This window comes from Zosterops lateralis, assembly GCF_965231275.1.
Source record: "Zosterops lateralis genome assembly, chromosome: 16".
NCBI lineage: Eukaryota > Metazoa > Chordata > Aves > Passeriformes > Zosteropidae > Zosterops > Zosterops lateralis.
This window is the reverse complement of record NC_139776.1, coordinates 1336839-1358049: the sequence shown is the minus strand read 5'-3', so window position 1 is coordinate 1358049 and position 21211 is coordinate 1336839. Positions and strand designations below refer to the sequence as shown.

Below are 21211 nucleotides of genomic sequence, written 5' to 3'. Positions count from 1 at the left end.
AGGATCTTAAAGTCCCAAAATAGAGTATGGAAAGGTACACATCATGTCTGGCTTCTCTTTCCCCTTGTGGCAAATGTGACTCAAAGGAGTTGGGTTTTTTCCAGCTCGATCTGTATACAGTTTGGGGGAGTTTTATTGTGAATAGGTCACCTTATAATACACAAAAATATTTCCTCCCAGAGTTCTGCATTCATAAATCTTTCTTGATCCTCTCTCCCTTGAAACTGAAATCCAGATGATTTAGTTTTCTTCATGGAAAGGAGAGTGAGAAGGAGTGAAGGCACACCTTGGTGTGGGGCTGGAAGGGCTTGGAGGGAGCAGCTCTGATGAGCAGAAGAACAACACTAAAATACAGAGATTTTAGAGCAGCTTGGTTGTTGCTAAGAGAGGAAAAAAATTAATTTCAAAGTTAAGATTTTAAAAAAGCATTTTAAATCTTCACTTCTCAAAGTTCGTTTAAGGGTCAATTTTATTCCTCCTTTTCTCCTCCAAAGAAAAAGTCAGTGATTTAAATATTAAAGCAGCTGCCTGGCGTAGTTGAGGTGAGTGTTCATTGACAGTGACAATCTTTAACAGCTCAGTTTTAAGAAGAGACATATCTCTGAGGCATGGCTTTGATATGTTCTTTCATTGTAGCTCACAATGAATTTTCTCTATAAAAAAGCAGCACAAATACTCTATCCCTGCTGAGCAGGGTGAGCATCACTGCTCCCTGGTGCAGCTAAAGAGAGAGTTTGTGTGACATGGCCAAAGCTGGGCTAAATTGCTGGTGAAGATGAGTGTAAAACTGATTTTAAAGCTCCTGGAGTGTTTCTGTGAGCTGTTCATTCGTAGCAAGTGAAAGGTAGATGGAAATACTTGTGGTAAATGATCACCTACATTGGCCCTGAAAATGTAATCAGTTAGCTCAAGGATAAACCCTTTTAAATGGGGACACTTGGCTATTTTATATGTGTTCTTTTCTCTTTCTATTAGCATTTTTTAATGCTATTCTGATTTTACAATGATGTCATCCCACAGCATTGCCATAATACCATCAATTACAAAAAACCCCCATCATTTTCTTCCACTGACCAAACAACTGATTTAAAATCTGGTTCTGTGGAGGATCAGGAGGCCTTTTACTGTGTGTTTTATGCCCCTGGGCCAGCAGATAATACAGACATTGCCATATGAACAGGGAATCAGTTCCTCTCTTCTTTAAGTCTGAATGCATTTATACAACACACACCCACAGACGTGCACGTTATTGGACAGCCAGGAACAGTTTTGTCTTGGGAACTCTCTGTACATGAGCAAACACCACTTAAAATTACTTTTAAAGGTGGCCAGTATTAAACCCTGTGTATGTGGCCAATTCTGTTACAGCTGCTACTGACTGTGCTCACTGGGGGCAGATTTTCTTTTGTAATTTATTATCTGTTCTCCTCCGTTTCAGTCTCCCACCCATAACTCTGGGATTTTGTCCTGCCAGGACAGAGGGGAGAGCAAAAGCTGCTTTTTCTGTCCCTGTAATAACCCCTCCTGTCCAAAGGATCATCTCGTTGCTGTAGCTGGATCCACAAAGAATTGCTCTGTCAGGCAGGACAATAAACACGCTCAATACTCAAAATCTGCTCTCCCCCCTCGCCCCTTGTGAAGACAGGATGGCTTTTGGTGATGCAGTGGCTTTGCACTCAAGGCCAGGAAATGCTGGATTTTGGATGTCCCGTACTTAGGGTGAGTTTCTGTGTGGCTCCCAGTGGATCTGGGCCGTGGATCAGCAGGGGCTGGTTCCTCCAGCAGTGCCTGTTCCCAGCAGATGTGTCATTCTGGCCTCTCTTGCCTTTTATCTCCCATACACTTTATCCATTTCTCAATGTGCCCATGGCTGCTGCTGAATTTATCACTTTCCTGGCCATGCTGTGTCTCCAGTACCAACCCTGGTGCTCTGAGCCCACTCCCTGCTCCTCCCCTGGCTCCCAGAGCCAGCTGAAGGTTTCCACAGAGCCTCCTGCCCCATTCCCTCCTCCCCATCTCCAGCTGAAGGTTTGTACAGATCCTCCTCTCCTGCCCCATTCCCTCCTCCCCATCTCCAGCTGAAGGTTTGTACAGATCCTCCTCTCCTGCCCCATTCCCTCCTCATCTCCAGCTGAAGGTTTGCACAGATCCTCCTGCCCCATTCCCTCCTCCCCATCTCCAGCTGAAGGTTTGTACAGATCCTCCTCTCCTGCCCCATTCCCTCCTCATCTCCAGCTGAAGGTTTGCACAGATCCTCCTGCCCCATTCCCTCCTCCCCATCTCCAGCTGAAGGTTTGCACAGATCCTCCTCTCCTGCCCCATTCCCTCCTCCCCATCTCCAGCTGAAGGTTTGCACAGATCCTCCTGCCCCATTCCCTCCTCCCCATCTCCAGCTGAAGGTTTGCACAGATCCTCCTGCCCCATTCCCTCCTCCCCATCTCCAGCTGAAGGTTTGCACAGAGCCTCCTCTCCTGCCCCATTCCCCTTCTCCCCTGGTTCCCATTTCCAGCTGAAGGCTTGCACAGATCCTCCTGCCCCATTCTCTCCTCCCCACCTCCAGAACGCTGGTGCCAATGAGGTATCAGAGGTGTCAGGGCTGTGCCTGGGCTGGGCTCTGCAGTCTGCTCTTGCACAAGCCCTGCCTAGGGCCTGGTGCCTTCAATGGAGCTATTCATGGAGCTGTTCATGCCAGGGCAGGCTGCTCGCTGGGGCCTTGGCTGGAGGGGTCTCTGGGGCACAGCCCCTGTCTTTGTGTTCCTCCAAAGTATGTGCTGGATGAGGAGTGATGGCTCTGGAGAGTGAGTGTCGCCTTACATTTGCCATGCTGCAGGAAGGCTGCCAGCCCTGCATTGATGCTGCATGTGGTCCCCTTCCAGGGGGGAATTAATCCTTCTGTGCAAGGATACCTCCTGCTGACTGGTGAAAAGAAAAAAAAAAAGGGAAAAAAAACCCTCTGGTTTGGCCATGAATACCATTAGTTTAATCTCCCTTTTCTCTGATCTTCCAGTACTATTTGCTTTGTATGGCTTCATCAAGGTTTTGTATGTGGACAGAGTAATTGAAAACAAATTTAGCATGTCTCAGACCATAAAGTTCCCTTTCAGCTCCATGCCTGGCTGTGCGGTAGATAAATGTCTGGTTCTCATTTTTGGTTATGTGAGAAATTTAGAATGGTTTGATTCGTAATTTTGGACGTTAATAAAGAAGGAGAAATTTCCTTGTCTCCTGGTCTATGGAGGCATTCTGGTTTCCCTGCAGCAAATGGTGTTTATTAAAAAAAAAAACAACAGACAGAAGAGTCTGTGTCCTTGAGGCCTAGAAACAAGATGTCTAAGGTTGACTAAGACATCCTTGTGCTTCAGTCCCAGACCCAAAGTGCCATCTTTACCTGTACAGGTGGTGTTTTAATGTAGGGTAAGAGGAATGGTTGAAGGTGAACCAGTGTTGGAATTCTGGAAACTTAGATTTTGGGATTTTGGGATATAGTAATGTGTGTGAGTCAAGGTGGAGGATTTTGGGCATTGTCTGAGTCCTTCTTCTTCTTCCTTCTCCTTCATGGGTTTGGGTGGTTTTCTGTAACTGGGTGAAAAAAGGTTCTCATTGTGGGCCTTGGGTGGTCATTATTGGGTCAGAAATATAAATAATACAGGTGTCTCCTCGTTATTGGGTAATTAGCACTTAAATAACCATGGAAAGAGTCAGAGATGCTCCATTTTACCCCATTTCTCTGCCTTGCTAGTTAGTGGTCATGGCTGGTGAATCTGTAAATAGATAAGGAATGATAAACATTCAAGTCCAATCTCAAAACCTACATTTCCTGGTATTAATCCCAATCTTGGCAAGGAAAAAAGGAAACAAAAACCTTCACAAACCAACAAGGACGAGTTTCTTAGAGCAGCGAATCAAAGCCAGATACCTCCATTTATCCCCACACATCTGCAAACCTCCTCCGCTTCCTGAAGGCATTGCAGGCCCAGAGTATGTGACAACAGATTTTTAATGCCTTTCCAGCTGCACGGGTACATGGAGAACAAACCCCTGGGGCTGCAGATCTTCATCGGCACGGCGGACGAGCGCATCCTGAAGCCCCACGCCTTCTACCAGGTCCATCGCATCACGGGCAAGACCGTCACCACCACCAGCTACGAGAAGATCATCGGCAACACCAAAGTGCTGGAGATCCCTCTGGAGCCCAAGAACAACATGAAGGCGACGTAAGTAGATTTGTTTTTGTTGGCAGAGTTGAGGCGCGTCGCTTGACGGACGCGGAAGGAGGACGGTCACGCTTTTTAGTTGGGAGATGAGAAGGAAAGAGGAAGGTTTATTTTGGGTTTAAATAGGGTTTGGACTTTGATCAGTGATTTTGACACCTCTCTGACCCCACTGGTCAAGCCAGAAGTCCATCAATTTGTCTTCCCCCCAAGAAGGAATGCGTTATTTACAAAGCATCACTCTTTGTTTATGTTACAATATGTGAGAAACTCCAGTACAGAAATGTAAAACCTCAGAAGGCTGAAAAATCAGAGTGACAGAGGCAGATTAAGTTGGTGCTGAAGTTCTTTCTCTTTGGAAAGGAGTCACTTAAAGGAATAATGATGCTCTGGAGGGACTCCCCCTTTCCAGCACGTTGGGATGATTTATGAGGGCAGAAAACACCCTTGTAAAAAGACCCTTTTTACAAAACCAGCTACGAACGCTTGGGTTAAAGCTGCTGGGAGAGTTCCCATCGCTCAGGTGACCATGCAGGCACTTCTGCTCTGTAGAGCAGTTTCTGCAGTAATTACAGGATGGTTTGGGTTAGAAGGGACCTTAAAGCTCATCCAGTGCCACCCCCTGTCACGGACAGGACCTCCACTGTCCCAGGCTGCTCCAAGCCCTGTCCAGCCTGACCTTGGACACTTCCAGGCATGGACATCCAGTGTCTCACTAATAATCCATCATCCTCACAGGCAGGATGGGTTTGCAGTGCACTCAGGAAAAGAAGACAAATTCTCAAGTCCTTGTGCTGCAGGGACACAGTGAGGAACAGGGGCAGCAGGCAGGGGAAAGTTGTGGGATGCATTTTACAACATTTAATGGAATACAAAACATCTCTTCTGAGCTCAGCCAAGTGCTCTGGCCGTGAAATCTCCTCTTGCAGTAGGTTAACAGAAGAGCAAGAACAGGCACATCTTGTCTGTATTACTCCTTCCAGTTTTATGGAGGCAGAGGGATGAAGTGGGCACCAGTCTGAAAAGTTCAGGCTTGAATGAGTGCCAGGCAGGAGAGTGATTGCTCTGCAGAGGGAAGAGCTGTATCTCCATCCTTCACAGGATCCTGACAAAATTGGCAGAGCAGTTACATTTTTAAGCCCCCCTACTTCATCACAAAATCCACATTCTTTCTTCATATTTTTTTAGAAAATATAACTCATTCCTTACAAGGAACCCTGGAATAATAAACCCCTGAACATATGCAAGGGCAAGGACCAGTGTGGGTGTAGGAAGCAGCTTGGGGCTTATACCTCCCCAAATGTGATTTTAATTCATATCAAAAGAGAAATGATGTGTTTTTAGAACAGATATCAAAATGGGCTGGCAGTGCCTGTTTAATAGCAGTGCTCACTGTCTGCTCTGAGAACTATTGCTGAGCTTGACAATAATTGTCACATTTTCCTAACACAGGCATATTTGCAAGGTTACACTGGACTCTGGAGAAGCCAACCTGTACTTACACCAAATATTAAATTACAGTGTTGATTTAAGCAATCCTAATCCTTTCATTGCTGCTCAGCCCCATCCTGCTCCCTGCACTCTCCCTTTGTGCAGGGACACAGTGAATGGGAGAATGAATTTCTGCTCTGCCAGGCTTTTCATGCCCAGGAACATGTCCCAGGGCTTTGGAGGGTGACACAGTGACCTGGGCCAGGCTGCAGAGCTCAGCTGTAGCAGTAGCAGCCACCCTGGGTGTAGCTCTGGTTCGTGCCTGAGATGTTTTAGTTTTCTGAAGTTCTTTTCCCAGGGAATTTTCTGTAAACAGGAGAAATATTTTTGTAAACTGTACCAATGTTTTCATTCCTTTCCCTAGGAGGGACTTCTTGCTGTCCCTCTGCTCTGACCAATGGGAGTGAAGAGGTTTGTCTTTGTGTCACCAATCCAATTGGTCTGTGTAAAATAGTATAAAAGGGAGACACATCTCAAAAATAAAGGAGTCATTTGTTGCCCTGATCTTTTTCAGCCTTCTGAAGTTTGCATTTTTGTAGTGGAGTTTCTCACAGATTTTCATGTAAACAAAGTGAGTTTACATTGCTCTCTGGAGGGGGGATAATTGATGGACTTTTAGTTTGACCAGTGTGGTTGGAGAGGTGGCAACCTTCATCCTCCAATCCCTGGTCATTGTCCAAAATCTATATAAATCAAGGTAGAAAAATGAACTTCCCTCTTTCTTACCCTGACTACTGACTGCATGTGTGTCCTTCATTTTGTGTCCTATAGCCACAGTCACTTTCAGCCTTCTGAAGCTCAGAGTCTGTGTCGTTCTGGTGTGAAACAGCATCATTTGTGCAAAACACAGATGGTGCCCCATTTGTGGGGGTCTTTGGGGGCCTCCACTGTCACTAGAAGGACATGAAAAGAGGGACACTCATGCAGTGTCAGAGCAAAAAAAAGAGGGACATTTATATTGGGACTTTGATTTATATAGTTTTTGGAGTTTGATCTGGGGTTGGACAATGAGGTTGACACCTCTCCAACCCCACTGGTCAAACTAGAAATCCATCAATTGTCCTTCCTCCAGAGAGGTGTGTAAACATCAATAATAGTTTTCAAAACAAGAAGGACAATTGCCGTAACATCGCTTGAAAGCCCGTGAGAAACTCCAGTACAAAAACACAAACACCAGAAGGCTGAAAAAGATCAGGGCGACACTTCACCCCTGTGCTGTGAGCAGAGGTGCTGAGGTTCTGAGGACTCTGTGTGTGTGTGTGTTGCAGCATCGACTGCGCCGGGATCCTGAAGCTGCGCAACGCCGACATCGAGCTGCGCAAGGGCGAGACCGACATCGGCCGCAAGAACACGCGCGTGCGCCTCGTCTTCCGCGTGCACATCCCCGAGCCCAGCGGCAGGATCGTGTCCCTGCAGGCCGCCTCCAACCCCATCGAGTGCTGTGAGTATCCCCCCTGGAGTGATGTGTAACAGTGTGTTGTTTTTTGGAGTGTAGCTAAAGGGTTTCTGGATCCCAGTCAGCCTCTCCAGTGTCTTGGGTTGGAATTCTGGAAGCTCAGATCTGGGGATTTTAGTATACAGCTGTCACTGTAGGACACAAAAGAAAGATTAAATACTTCAAATATTTCAGAAGGCAAAGAGCATAGAAAAAAGGCTTTATTGTCTAATTCTTACTGCCTTTTATAAGGTGTCCTGAGACTTAACACAGTTGGTGAATAGGAACGACACCTCTCTGATCCCATTGGTTAAACCGGAGAAACGGCAAAACACCACCTGCAGAAAGGTTGTTTTGGGAAAGGAGAGTTGTGTGCCAGGATTGTTTTGAGAAGAAGCTTCCTTGAAAAATTTTTCCTTGGGAAAAAGTCGGCAGCTGCCAGCAGGCTGAAATCTCTCAGCCCCAGAAATATCAGGCCCACATACAGTTATTGTTAGGATTTGGAATGACTAAAATAACAATACCTAAAAAACTCTGGTTTCTCCAGAGGGCATCGTAGCAGAGATTTATTGACAGACAGAGATTTATTGACAGACACACTCTTTTTATACAGTGTTTTGGTACAATGAGTATGGTCGATCATTTGGAACACCTCTCAACTGTTTCTTACAAGTAAACAACAAGCTAGAAAAAAATGTCTTTATTTCGAGTGAGGCACAGTCAGAACTTGTCCTCCACACACTGGCAGGTGGCTGGAGGTTTGAATTCAGAATTTGGCTTGCTCCAAGCACAGTCCTGTGTGCCAAAGGAGTAACCAGAGTCCTCTGACCTGATCTGTGGCAGGAGCACAGCTGGGATGGAGGGACAGCTTTGGTCCTGAGGCTCAGGTGTATTCTGAGAAATGTTTTTTCTGGCTGTCAGTGCCAAGGGGTGCACAGTTCAGGAGGCTGAAGCAGGGAAGGCATGGGTTGTTCTGGTTTTCCCCCGAGGGACGGAAGAAAAGTGGCAGTTTTGATTTCTGAAGCGCAAATCCCATCGGTGTGTGAGCTCAGAACCTGCACCTCCCACTCGTTGTAACTGACTGGATCCTGAGAAAGGGAGGCCTGTGATGAGGCCCCCCGTGTCACAGTCATTTCTGGAAGGGCTCTGCCCACTTTACTGGTTCCTGTGCATCCTGTGATGCTTTTTGTTGTTACATGGTGCCTCTTTGGTGGTTTGGGGATTTCACAAATATATAATGAGCAGTTTTCCTCTGTCTTTGCTGAATGAGTCACCCCTTTAGCAGAACCTACCTTGCCATAAGTCATGTGAAGAAAACCATTGAGTCTCTCATGTGTGAGTTGCATTTATGGAGATGCAGACTCAACTTAAATACAAGTGCTTGGAATGAGAGGAGCCAGTTGTGGGTGGGAAATCAAACTGGCTATTGAATTATTGATGGCAGCTTTTTAAAAAGCAGTGCAAATGAATAACCAAGGCAAGGCTGGGAGAGGGTGATGGCTGTGAATGATCTCTTGGCAGTGTTTTTGGGAAGGTACCAGCTGTCAGAGCGTTTTAGCAGCTGAGTGAAGTCTCTGGGCACTGAGATGGGGAAGGGACAGCAGTGGGAGTAGCCACCACCTCTGTCCATAGGAAATTGTCCCGTTCCTCTGTGGGAGCAGATGGCTGAAACAATAGTGGCCTCCACCCCAAACGTGTCCCTGCTGAAACAAAGGTCCATCTGCTAAAGGAAGTGCTCAGTGAGGAGCTCCTGGGTGGGGAAACTCCAGGTGTAACTCCTACACCCTGGGCAGGAAAACAGCACCAGCCCAGGCCAGGAGGAGGCTGGCCTGGATCCCACAGGGAGCCCCACAGATCATCCCCCACCTGCTCAAATTCTCCTCAGGAAAAGCAAACATGAGTAAGCCAAGCATTTCTAGAGCCCTTCCACAATGGCACCTTGTATTTGTGCCCATCACTGCATTTCAGACAGAAATCTGGGCACGGTTTGCAGAATAAATCACATTTTTTCTGAGCTCTGTGCACACACCTAATTTGCCTGTGCAGTGGCTGCTGTGGCAGAGCCTTGGTTAAGATGTTGAGGCATTTATTCTGAGATGTCTTTGCATTGATGGGTCTTAGGGGCATAAAAAAAGCCAAGAGTGGAGATACCAGTATAAGTGGCTTATTGTTAGTGGGGTTTTTAAATAATTAAAGTATTGGCTGCAGAGAAGACAGCCAAGCTCCTACAAGGAAAAAAAATGTATTCGATCCTCAAGGAAATAGAGTAAGAAAGTTTTATTTTTGGAATAGTGGATATACAGGCAGTGGATATACAAAGAGATATGTTAAGGACTGTGCTTTTCTGAACTCAAGGAAAGCAAGGGATGAAGTGGAGTAATGATCACTGCCCTTTACTCTGTGTGTGTTGCAGATTTAGCACTGGTTTTGCATTTCAGTAGCACTTCCCGATCTCAGCCCGGTTCTGGGAAGATGGTTAAAAACATCAGTGGGTTCAGGCAGCATCAGCAATGCAGCCTAAATCTCAGTGGAGTGAGATTGTCCCAGACAATGTGCACACCTTGCAGGGCTCCCAGGGAATCCCAGGTGAGCCCTCCCTGCCAAGGAGGGACACTGGGGCTGGGAGGTGTTTTCTTCTTGTCCCACCTTCTGTGCTGCTGCCATTCACTTTTTTCCCCCTCTTTGTTTTCTGCTTGGTTTGGATGTTTTTTGAGCTGTCCACTTGAGAACCCTGATCTCCTCAGCATCCCTCCTGTCTGGTAGCAGTAATGATGTTTTCCCTCTGGGAAAGCCTTGGTGAGCAGCAGCTCCAGGGTCAGGGCCCATTTCCCTTCCCCAGGGCTCCCCCTGAGCTCTGTTGCTACCAACAGAGTGCTCTCCTCCCCAGAAGCTGATCCCGAGGAAGTCCCAGCAGTGTCAGCAGATCATTAGCTGCAGTGAAGCAAGAACTGTGAAATTGCTGCTTTTCAGAGGGCTCTTTGGTTCCACCTCATCTGTGTCACATTCAGCACTCGACAGATTTTTCGGAGGGGATTTCACAGGTTCAAAGCATCATCCGGAGCGAGTTCCTCCCCAGGCAGCTGTGTGGGAGGACAGAGGGGGTGAGATGTTGTTAAATGATCACTTGTGCCTTAAAAATGCACCTCAGAGCCAGACATGCCTGCACAATTCAGCAGTTTTTTGGTGGTTTTTTTTTGTTTTTTTTTTTTTTCTGCTGTTGCCTGTTGATTCATCCTGAAGCCACTGAGGAGGCAAAGGCATTTGAAATCCCTCTGATAGTTGCAGCAGGTGTGGGAAACCACTCACTGATAGGTGTGTGCTGGAAAGGTGAGAAAAGTCCCTTCTCCTGCTGTTGGTGCACGCTGAGTCAGGGATAATTCATGATGTAAAGTGGCAGTGAGCCTCACAGGAGATGTGTGGGATGCAGAGCCCAGAGTCCTGCTTGCCCTGTCCCCTTGTCCTCCCCAGGACTCTGTGTGTCCCCATGTCCCTCAGGGCTCTGTGTGTCCCCATGTCCATCCCTGTCCCCCTGTCCCCCCCAGGGCTCTGTGTGTCCACGTGTCCATTCCTGCTGGGTCTGTCCCCCTGTCCCCCTCGGGGCTCTGTGTGTCCACATGTCCATCCCTGTCCCCTTGTCCCCCCCAGGGCTCTGTGTGTCCACGTGTCCATTCCTGCTGGGTCTGTCCCCCTGTCCCCCTCACTGCTCTGTGTGTCCACATGTCCATCCCTGTCCCCCTCAGGGCTCTGTGTGTCCCCATGTCCATCCCTGCTGGCCTGTCCACTCAGGGCTCTGTGTGTCCACATGTCCATCCCTGTCCCCTTGTCCCCCTCAGAGCTCTGTGTGTCCACATGTCCATCCCTGTCCCCCTCAGGGTCTGTGTGTCCCCATGTCCATCCCTGCTGGGTCTGTCCCCCTGTCCCCCTCACTGCTCTGTGTGTCCCCATGTCCATCCCTGTCCCCCTCACTGCTCTGTGTGTCCCCATGTCCATCCCTGTCCCCCTCAGGTTCTGTGTGTCCCCATGTCCATCCCTGTCCCCCTCACTGCTCTGTGTGTCCCCATGTCCATCCCTGTCCCCCCCAGGGCTCTGTGTGTCCCCATGTCCATCCCTGTCCCCCCCAGGGCTCTGTGTGTCCCCATGTCCATCCCTGCTGACCAGCTCAGTGCTTTGGCCATGACCCAGCTGGTGTTGGGTGAGTTCTAGTCCAGCAGGGCTGTGACAGCTGCTGGTGACATTTGCAGGTGAGAGGTGACCGAGTTCACCTGTCCCTTCAAACTCAGCCACGTGGAAAATCACCCCTGGGGAGGTTGGACACTTGCAGAGTGTTATTTTTGAGCCACAAGGATGATTTTTGTAACATCAGCTCCGTTCCTTTGCCTTTCACCAAAAGCTGGAGCTCATTCCTTGGGGAGTGGGTGGTCTCTGGTGTTACAGAGATTGTTGACTCTGGGCTGCCTCTCCAAGAGGTGGATTTGACCTCTCTGGGAGCTCAGGCTGGGTGCCCCAACATCTGCAGTTGTGTCTCCACTCCTCACCTGGAGCAGAGCAGGAGCAGGATGGAATCCAGGATAGGGGGGCAGCTTGTTCTGCTCTGTGCTGTCAGCAACCAAAAACTGCTTCATGCAAATAAATGTCTGAGTGTGAGGCTCAGGAGTGTCCTCCACTCTGCCCCAGATTTTATTCTAATAAATCCTGTTAAATCTTCCCAAAGCCTGTCACAGTTTTTGCTTTGTAGAATCCGTGTTTGCTGACCCTGAGCTGTGCTCATGAATCTCTTAAAATGCAAACTTAAATTGCACTTGGCACGAGAGAAGGAGACTAAAATCTTGTTCTTATAATAGATGTTCCAAGGTGGCAAAACAAACAAAACTTATTGCTAAAGAACCATGTGTCCATCTAGAGGAATTTAAATAGTTTCTATTATTGACCGTATTTTGTTCCATTAAATTGGGTCAAATTTCTTATTTCCCTTTAATCAATTTCCCTGGAAGTTTCCTTTATTTTTCTCTCCTTCTAGTAGATTTTCCCATAATATTAGACAATCTGAGCCTATGATTTGTGACACATTAATAACTACAGAGGAAAGAGCTAGTCATGTAGAAGAATGTTGTCTTGGCAAGGCAGCGAGTGCTTTTCCTCAGCTGGGAGTTGGAACACAGCAGCAGGCAAGAAGGAGCCCTGCTTTAATTCAGAGAGAAAAGCAGAAACAAATGGTCTCTTTGCACTTGGGAGATACCTGTTTGCAAGTTTGACCATAGCCATGATTATTATCGGAGTATCATGGTTTCCAGTTGAATTAAATGAATTTTTTTTCCCCCTTTCATTTCAACTTCAAGACGGTCACGGAGTTGGCTTCAAGAAAAAACAGAAAAACTGGTGCTTTCTCTAAAGAACATTTTCTCTCTCTTAAAGCACAGAATGTAAAAACTAAATCTGACAACATTTTGCCACTTTGAAGGTGCAACCGAAATATTTCAGCCTTTAAAATCTGAGTCAGAGCGAAGGGGTAAACTCCTGTTTACTTCTCCTTTTCTGTGCTGCTGGTGGCGAAAGCAAACCCCCAGCACAGCACAGCACAGGGAGCAGGGATTGCTGAGCAGATCCCCCTGCACCAGGGGCTGCAGGGAAATGCTGTGCATGCCCACAGAGCTGACTGACAGAGAAGTGAACCCAGGCCGTGGATTTCCTGCCATTCATCACACCCTGCCTCGGTGAGCTGGCTGCAGTTCATAGAAAGTATCACACTTGTCTGACACTGCTGCCATCGGGGCTTGTCACTCCTCCTTGGCGAGGACATCATAAATTTTCTGAGGAGGAGGAGGTGGAGAAAAGCTCTCTATTTTTGGTGCTTTTTGCTTGGATGGCTCTGCACAAATTGCTGATTAAGTCTTGCTGGCAGCAAATTAGAAACTGTTGTCAGTCACACTGCGTTCTTCTTTTCAGAGTGCTTAGACCACATTTTCAAGGTTTCCCCACGAGGGCTGGAAATTTGCTTTATTTACTTGGTTCATGAGCCTTCCACTGCCCCATACTCCTACCAGGAGGTAAATTATCCCATCCCTCCCATCAGAAATTCGTTTCTCTCTAGGTTTGCTGGTCTCTCCCTGGCTGCTGGAGATTTCCCCTGCCCTTGGTCTTCCCATCCTTTGTCTTTCCTCCCCCTGCAGAGCTCAGGATGCTTCAGGGAGGGATGGAGGGGATCAAAGTGTCCCAAATATTAATGATTTGGATAAGTGTTGAGCACAGCAGCTCTGCCCCTATCAGTCCTACCACAGGCAAATAAACCCAGTGTGACAGCAGCAATGAAATATTTTCTTTGGCTCATTGAGGTTTGCACTGAGGTGGAAGAATTAATCCTGTAACAAATTACACCTCTGCTGTTGCCTCCAGGGCTCAGGGGGGTTTTAGCAGCAGACATCCTGCTCTTCTCCAACCCAACAGGAATCAGTGGCTGCATCAAGAGCTTTTGGAGGTTTGGAAAGACGTGTCAGGGGTGGAGAGTCCCAGGTCAAAGGATTCCGGCAAGCTGGGGCTGCTCTGGGCAGGGTAAGGACAGAGTGTCCAGGGAAGGATCTGAATATTTGTCCTGCACTGAGGTGACAGTTGTGACCCCACCCCTCTTAAAAAGCCACATTTTTGGTTTGTTGGCTTGTGAGTTAATCAGAGGTAGCAGTGGCTTTGTCCTCACTGAGCTGCACCTGAGCCTCAGTCCTGCTCTTCCTGATCAGGAGGGTCTTATCACAAAGATAAAATCTCTCTGCTCATTGTCAGCAGTGGAGACAACAGAGAACCTGAGATCTGCAGTCAGTGCTGCAGGTATTGGAGTGAACGTGGGGGGGCCTCACTCCAGCAGGAGTTCAGCACAGAATTACAGAATGTCCTGGCTTGGAGGGACCTTAAAGCTCATTGTCCCCAGGACCCTCATCCATGGGCAGGGACACCTGACACTAGACCAGGTTGTTCCAGCTGAGATTGTCCCTTGTCACCTCCCAGCAGCAACACTCTAGTGACACTCTAATGGAGCTGCAACAGACTTCTCCAGGTAATCAGTTTTCTCAAAAGACCCCTTTTTTTTTGCCTAAAAACCAAATCTCTGCTGCAAGAGGAGAGGTGTGGGTGCTGTGGGCAGGTGGGGGAAGCAGGACCCACCTTTGGCTGCCTTGGCACAGTCCCTGCTGGTCAGTTGTGCATCCCCTGTGAGGTGTTCAGCCTGTTGGCCAGAGATTTTGGCCGTCATTGCCTTCTCTTTCACTATCTGCTGGCCCAGAGATTTTGGCCATCCTCACCTTCTCCTTCACTATCTGCTGGCCCAGAGATTTTGGCCATCCTCACCTTCTCCTCCACCATCTGCTGGCCCAGGGAGGGGTCTGCAGCCCTGGCAGAGGTGGTGGGTGCAGGGGAGCCTGGGTGGGCTGTGGGCAGCAGGGGCTGCTCCCTGCAGGCTGAGCTCACTGGAGGTGCTGCAGGGCTCCCAGACAGTGGCTCCCTTTCTGTCTTGTGTCACTGCACGCATTGTGTTTCTTGGCACCGCGAGCCCATGACATCTTGATTTGCAAACAGTCAAATAAAATAGAAAAATAATGTCCCCTGTTAATAGGTTGACACACTGCTTCAGGCCAAGTGTGAGTATTTCTATAGCATTTGCTTTGCTGCCTTATGTCAGTAACTGTTGCTATTGAAAGTAAACACCCCAACTGGTTAAATCAACAGTGTTTTGTTTATTCAAAGCTCATAAACTCCAGTAGCTGTAGGTCACTTTATGAAGTGCCAACCCCTGGGGGAAGAGAAGGAATAGTGTGAAATTATTGCATGCAGTGCACCCATCATGAGCCTTAGAGGAAGGGGATTTATTAGCAATTAATATTTCTTGCAGAGGAAAAAAAAATAATCCTATTGAGGCAGCTCCACACTGAACCTTGGACTTGGGGAAATGGGGAAGGGGGTGAAGCCTTCTTACACTCTTGGGTGAAAAAAAAAAAAAAAAAAAAAAAAGAGACCTTGGAAAATGAAAAGTGGCTGGGAGTTTTTATTATTAGAAAAGGATTTCAAACCACCCAAAGGGAGGAGAAGAATTCAGGTAGAAGGGGAAAAGCCTTCAGTGTGGTATCTGCATTTGGAGAGCTCAGCTGGAGCTGCTCCAAGTGGGATCATTCTGCAGCACAGGAGGTTTGACACCTCCTCTCGTCTCAGTTCTGGAGATGCCCAAAGTCATGCCAGGTGCAGCAGCTCCAAATTTAATTGAGATGAGGCAGAGTCACTTCCAGGCTAAAATTTGTCCTTCCTCGTGCCAAAAAAGCCTTGGAAACCACTGATCTGTGGGATGGCAAGTACCAAGCTCCATATTAACACAGTGAGGCTGGAAAGAGATGTAGGTTAATCTGGAATTTTGATGATTTAGGATGTTTTAGAAGTGAAATTTGGTGATTGAATAGGAATAAAGAGTGTCCAGGGCAATGCTTAAATGCTTAAATGTTTTCTTTTCACTGTTGTGGGGATGCTTTTTGATGATTGCTGTTTACTCTTAAGCCTTTGGGGTTACAGTTCTGTCTTTGTGATAAATCCAATTAGGAACTCATCAAAAATGTTAGTATTTTGGGAAAGAAATTAATCCTACAGGCACGTAAAAGAAATTATCAGCTTCTTTGAAAAGAATCTGAATCTATATTCTTAACTGGCAGTATACTAGCCCAGATGTTCTATACTTGAACAATGAGTCCTAAGGTGGTTTTAAATATATTTCAAAAATGCCTCTCAAATGGCATAAGAAAGTTACAACTCTTAAATTACTTCTGTTCTTTAATAAAAGCAAAATCTCTGTCTCGTGACTGAAGGGCTTGAGCAGAGCTAGAAAAGTTGCCATGAAAGGTTTAATGCTTTGAGTTTTTCTCACCAAAATATTCCAACATTTTCTCCAGGTGACGAGAGAATTTCGTCTTTGCGCGGATCGAGCAGAGCAGTGCCAGGTCAGGTCACAGCCTGCCTGGGTGTGAGTCAGGGCCAGCCCTGCACATCCAGGATCACATTTCCTCATCTCGGCCTCAGCAGCCAGCGCTGCTCACTGAAGACACAAGTGCTCAGGGTCTCTGTCAGGGAGAGCTCAAATCCAGCCAAGGCAGCTGGGAAAGAGATGAGCAGGATCCTCGGGAGGCCTTTGCAGTTGGGCTGGATGAGTCTGGAGGAGGTTGAGTGCAGGTCATGAACTCGCAGCTCACCAGCCCCAAGCTGCTGCCCACCTGCTCTGCTCACAGGGAAGCTCCTGATATTTTCCAGCTGTCTGTGTTGTAGGGAACAGTTCTCACATCTTCACTTTCTTCAGCTCCCGCCGCCTGATAACAAACACTTGGGATGGCTCTGCAGGGATGGTGGCCAGGGCTCTCCAAAGCCTCCCTGACCATGCAAATGGCTGTTTTAATGGCATCACAGGAAAGGAGGTGCAGAGATGGTGCTGTCCTGGTTTTCTGGCTGGGGAAGGAGAGAATAACTTGCTAAAGTCACGCTCCAAATTCATGGCCAAGAACAGTAAAGACCTTAGAAAGCCTTGATGTCCATCTGGCTCCCACCCTACCTTTCCTCCCCTTGCTTTTTACAGTCTGTGACACAGGGCCCTGCTCCTCAGATGTTCAGGCTTCTACAGAACATGTTTGGAACAGCCCTGGGCTGCAGCAGTCCTGGTGTGACCCCTCCTGATCACAGCTGGGGCTTGGTGGCTGCCCCTGCAGCCAGCCCAGGGCTCGGTGCCCACACAGGGAGATGGAGATGGAGCTGTTGTTGGCAACCCCCCTGTGCCAGGCCCTGTCCTGTGGGAGGCACTGGGATTTTGGAGAAGTGGTTCATTTTTACTTTTTTTTTCCCCTCTGAAGGAATTCAGTGTTATTCAGTGGAATCCTGTGTGCAGGTGGAATTTTTGGGCTCTGGGGCTGTGGTGTGCCTGCACTTGAAAATTTGGCCGTTGACTTGGAAACAGGCATGGGCAAGTTTCAGCTCATTCATCCAAGCTGTCCTTTCTCAAGGACAAGGAGCAGGGCCAGCACAGCTGAACCACTGCAGCCAACTCCTGAATGTTTCCAAATAAAATGCCTTGAGTAAGTTTATTTTTCCCTCTCAGGCCTAAATTTAGCGCCCTGGAGAAGCTGCTTTGGCAGTCAGCGGATGGTAACGATGACAAGATCAATCTGTGGATAGTTCTGGGAAGATTTGGAAAGTCCTGGTAAAACAGAGTTGGTTTCATTCATGTTTGCAATTTGTCCACAGCCCAAAGGTCTGCTCATGAGCTTCCAATGGTTGAGAGACAAGACATTGACAGCTGCCTGGTTTATGGAGGACAGCAGATGATCCTCACTGGACAGAATTTCACAGCAGAGTCCAAGGTGGTGTTCACAGAGAAAACATCAGGTAAGGCAGGTTTTTTCCTGACTTTCCCTAATGGGATAAGGCAAATCTGGAGTGTCAAATCTCATGATAAGATTTGTGGTCATGGTTAACTCCACTCAAGTGAGTTGTCCCAGTCAAGTTCATGCAAGTAAAACCAGGTGAGTAAAGTCAGGCTTGGGAAAATCTGTTTGTGTTGTTGTTTCACAAGAATCCAGGCACTGGGAATCAGCAGGGACGGGATTTGTTATCAAAGAAAGGAGATGAACACTACAGGTTCACTACATGTGCTTATTTAAGCTCATGTTTTGTGAATGTTACTGTAGAAATCATCACTGAAATGAGCATTTTTTATTGATGTGAACTACAGGCAAAGATTGTGTTTTCTTCCCTTTGGAAATCCGTGGAGAAAAAAACAAGCATAATGTGTCTTTTTATATAAAATTATTTTTATGCATGTAATGAGATATAATAATCCATCCCTTTTCCTTCCATGTTTTTTATTGTAAATTTTGTGTTCTCTTTGTGCTGTTAAGAAAACTTAAAAAGTTTTCTGCCAGTGAACTGAGGCAGAGGCATCTTAAGTGATATATCCAGTGACTTGCAAGGAGTTTAAGAGATTGCATTGCCCAAGTGAGCAGCATGTGCAGGATCTATGGGTAAAGCCATTGGAAAAAAAGTGAGAAGTGAGCCAAAAATGAATGTACATTCATGAACTCCTGTGCAGGATCTATGGGGTAATGCTATTGAAAAAAGTGAGAACTGAGCCAAAAATGAATGTACATTCATAAACTCCATGGGCACCAGCTGGTGACAGGGGGGAGAAAAAGCATTTTGTGTCTCCCAGCTCCTTCCCACACGCAGCAGCAGCAAGCCAGGCTGTTTCTGCAGGTAAGAAAGGCTCTGAAGACCTGTGGAGGCTCAGATGAGCCTGTGCAGTCAGAGGAATTCTTTTGGCACGCTCCGTTTCCTTTCAAGCCCATGGATTAATTCCTTCCCGCTGTGCTGCCACTGTTCCACCATGTCAGCGCCCGGGGAAGGTACATGGGAACATCTTGGCAGCCTGCAGTGCCACCTGTCCCAAGAATGTTTTGCAGCAGCTACAGGAGATGATCCATTGAGAGGAGGCAGCTCTTGATGCCATTTCGAGGAAACGTCCCAAACTCCCTGCCCCTATTTCCGTATAAAAGCAGGGAAAGCTCTGGCTGGAAGAGATGTGAGACAGTAAAAAGGGCAAAGACATTTTCCACACTAAATCTAAAGCTTTTCTTCGCTGCTGGGGAAACTGCAGGGTTTTTTTTTTTCCTCGTTTTACCTCCTGGTAGGGGAGAGACAGGACTTATCCCAGGGGCAGTGCCCAGTCTGGAGCAGGGATTTGCTTGCTAGTGTTCCATATCCTGCCTTCCCCCCCAGTCTCAGCCTGCTGGACTCTGAATAAATGATTGGCAGAAGGGGGATTTAGAGGATGGGAGGTCCAGAGTCAAATCCTTGGGCTGGATCAGAAGTCTGTGTGGTTTGCAGTGGGTTATCTGGGGGACTCTGTGGTTCTCTGTGTGTTCCATAAAGCAGCAGCACCTCTGACAGAGGAGCCCTGAAGTGCTGATCTTTAAATGCAATCTTTTAAATGAAGATTGCTTTATTTAATAGGTATGTCCTAAGGTCAGGGAGGTTAAGAAGCTGAGCTGGATATGGAGATCATGCATGGGCTGAGGGAAGCAAACTGAGAATTGCTTTGTGCCTGTCCTGTCAGAGGCTGATGAGCATCCCAGCTCTCCTGAAAATCAGCACCTTGTGCACCTGAGACTTTCAGCTTTCCTCATTCTTCACTGTAGACAAATTCTAAATATCTCTAGGATGTCTGTTTGTGTTTTCCATTGCCTGGAGCTGCAGGAGCCCGGAGCTGGTGTGGATGGAGCAGTGCCTGGCTGGGAGGAGGAGCAGCTCCTCTACCCTGCACAGCCCCTGCAGAAAGTGCTGATGAGCTGTTTGGGGCCAGGCTGAGCCACAAGCAGCACGCCGGGGGTGGATGGCAGCACAGCTCTGCCTGAGCCCAGCTGCAGCAGCAGGAGCTGAGTCTCTTCCCCAGCACCACGCTGCCCCTGTGAAACAATCACACCTCTGTCAAGGCAGGAAGATGCAGCAAGCTCGCAGGGGGAAGCTTGGTTTGCTTAGGGTTTCACTTTAACAGCTCACAAGCCTTGTCTGTGCTAGCAAGTGGTGCTGGATTTCCCACTTTTGCCACCAGTTTGAGCAGTTCTGGTAACAGCAATGCTGAGAGCAGCAGTGGAGGTAAACATCCCACAGCTTTTGGCACACGAGGCTTCTCAGAGCTCCTTGGCTTGGGTGTACAACTTTTAAGGTGAGAGTAGCAAGGCTCTTTTTTGCCCCAATAAAATCTCTGCAAGTATTTTTGTGCAGTCAGATTTTCTCCTGTTAATTATTCCACAGGCTCTGGGTGTCCCTTGGATCTGGGTGAAATAACTGCTGGGAAGAGTCAGTCACTTTACAAAGCTGAGCAAGCTGCTCTTTGGGGTCACAACTGTAAATTAGGTGCCATCCCCCAGGGGAACACTGAGAACCTCTCTCCATTTCCTCTGGATCTTGTAGACAATTCTTTACCCACCATTAGCAACGTGGAACTAACTGCTCACGTTTGTGACAAAAATACACATCTCCACCAGCAGAAATGAACAGATTTTGTCTTTTCACACAACTGCAGATACGTGTATTTTTTTTCTGTAGAAAAGAAAAAGGAGGGCAATTTTTTACCTGGAAAAGGAGGAGAATTCCCTGAGCTGTGGGGGGGATGTCACTGTGGCACTGAGTGTCCCTTGTCACGCCAACCAGCCTGGGGACAGGGCTGGGACAGTCTCAGCCTCTGCTCACGACAGGAAATGGCAGCAGGAAACGGAGTGGTGGAGCTGCAACTCACTGCTCTGAGAGGATAAAATACTTGTGTGTGTGATGCTGGTGCATAAATAGCATTAATTTTCTGAATGCTGAAGTTTATCAGCACGCAGACCTTCGAGTTCTGAGTTCTTTTTATGGTTATCTCTTGCCCAATGCAAGATCTTAAAATGTAAGAGCTGTGAGCCAGGGGAACTCATGAATTCCCTAAGCCCAGCACACAAAAGCTGAGTTTGGCTGACAGAGTTTGAATTTGGAGACGTGTAACTGAGCCCAGCTAAATTAAAGTAGGTCAGGGGAAGCAACTAGATTGGACTGTGTTGTTTTAATTTTGATCTGGAAGAGAAAGTTTGAAAAGCAGTCTTGGAGCTATCAAGGACTTGGAAGAGGGTGAAGGTCAAGGGTGTTAGTGTTTGGTTGGGGCCCAGATCTTACAGTGCAGTTAAAAAAAGAAGAGATTTGGAATTCCCCCTTTTATTTATTTTAATTGTCATGTAGTAATTTGCAAGTCAGATGTTGGTTGCATTGTGTTTACTCCCATTTGTGTACTGGTTACTGCTGCTCTGCTGTCAGTGAGAGAGGAGCTTCGTGTTTCTCGGGGAGAAAAGTGCAAATGGACTGTGATTTCCCCTGCCAAACTCTTCTGGTGGCCACATGGACACCGTGAATCATCCCCAGGACAATGTGGGTGGTGGAGGAACAACCCAAACACAACGTCCATCCTTGGAGTGTCTCCACCAGAAATCTCCAGCTTGGGCCAGGCAGGGTGAGGAGAGGAGGTGCTGCCTGTGCCCTTTGA

The 21211-nt window shown here is 47.5% G+C and overlaps 1 protein-coding gene across 1 annotated transcript in view; it reads left to right on the top strand.

The window, feature by feature from the left end:
- NFATC2 (nuclear factor of activated T cells 2) overlaps positions 1-21211 on the top strand; it is a gene marked incomplete at its 5' end in the record, with an annotated part of 76442 nt that overhangs the window by 18389 nt on the left and 36842 nt on the right. Inside the window, 3 exons of the mRNA XM_083873100.1 lie at positions 4012-4214; positions 6971-7143; positions 17389-17529. Coding sequence (XP_083729226.1) covers positions 4012-4214; positions 6971-7143; positions 17389-17529 — 517 coding nt within the window. The remainder of the gene's footprint in view (positions 1-4011; positions 4215-6970; positions 7144-17388; positions 17530-21211) is intronic.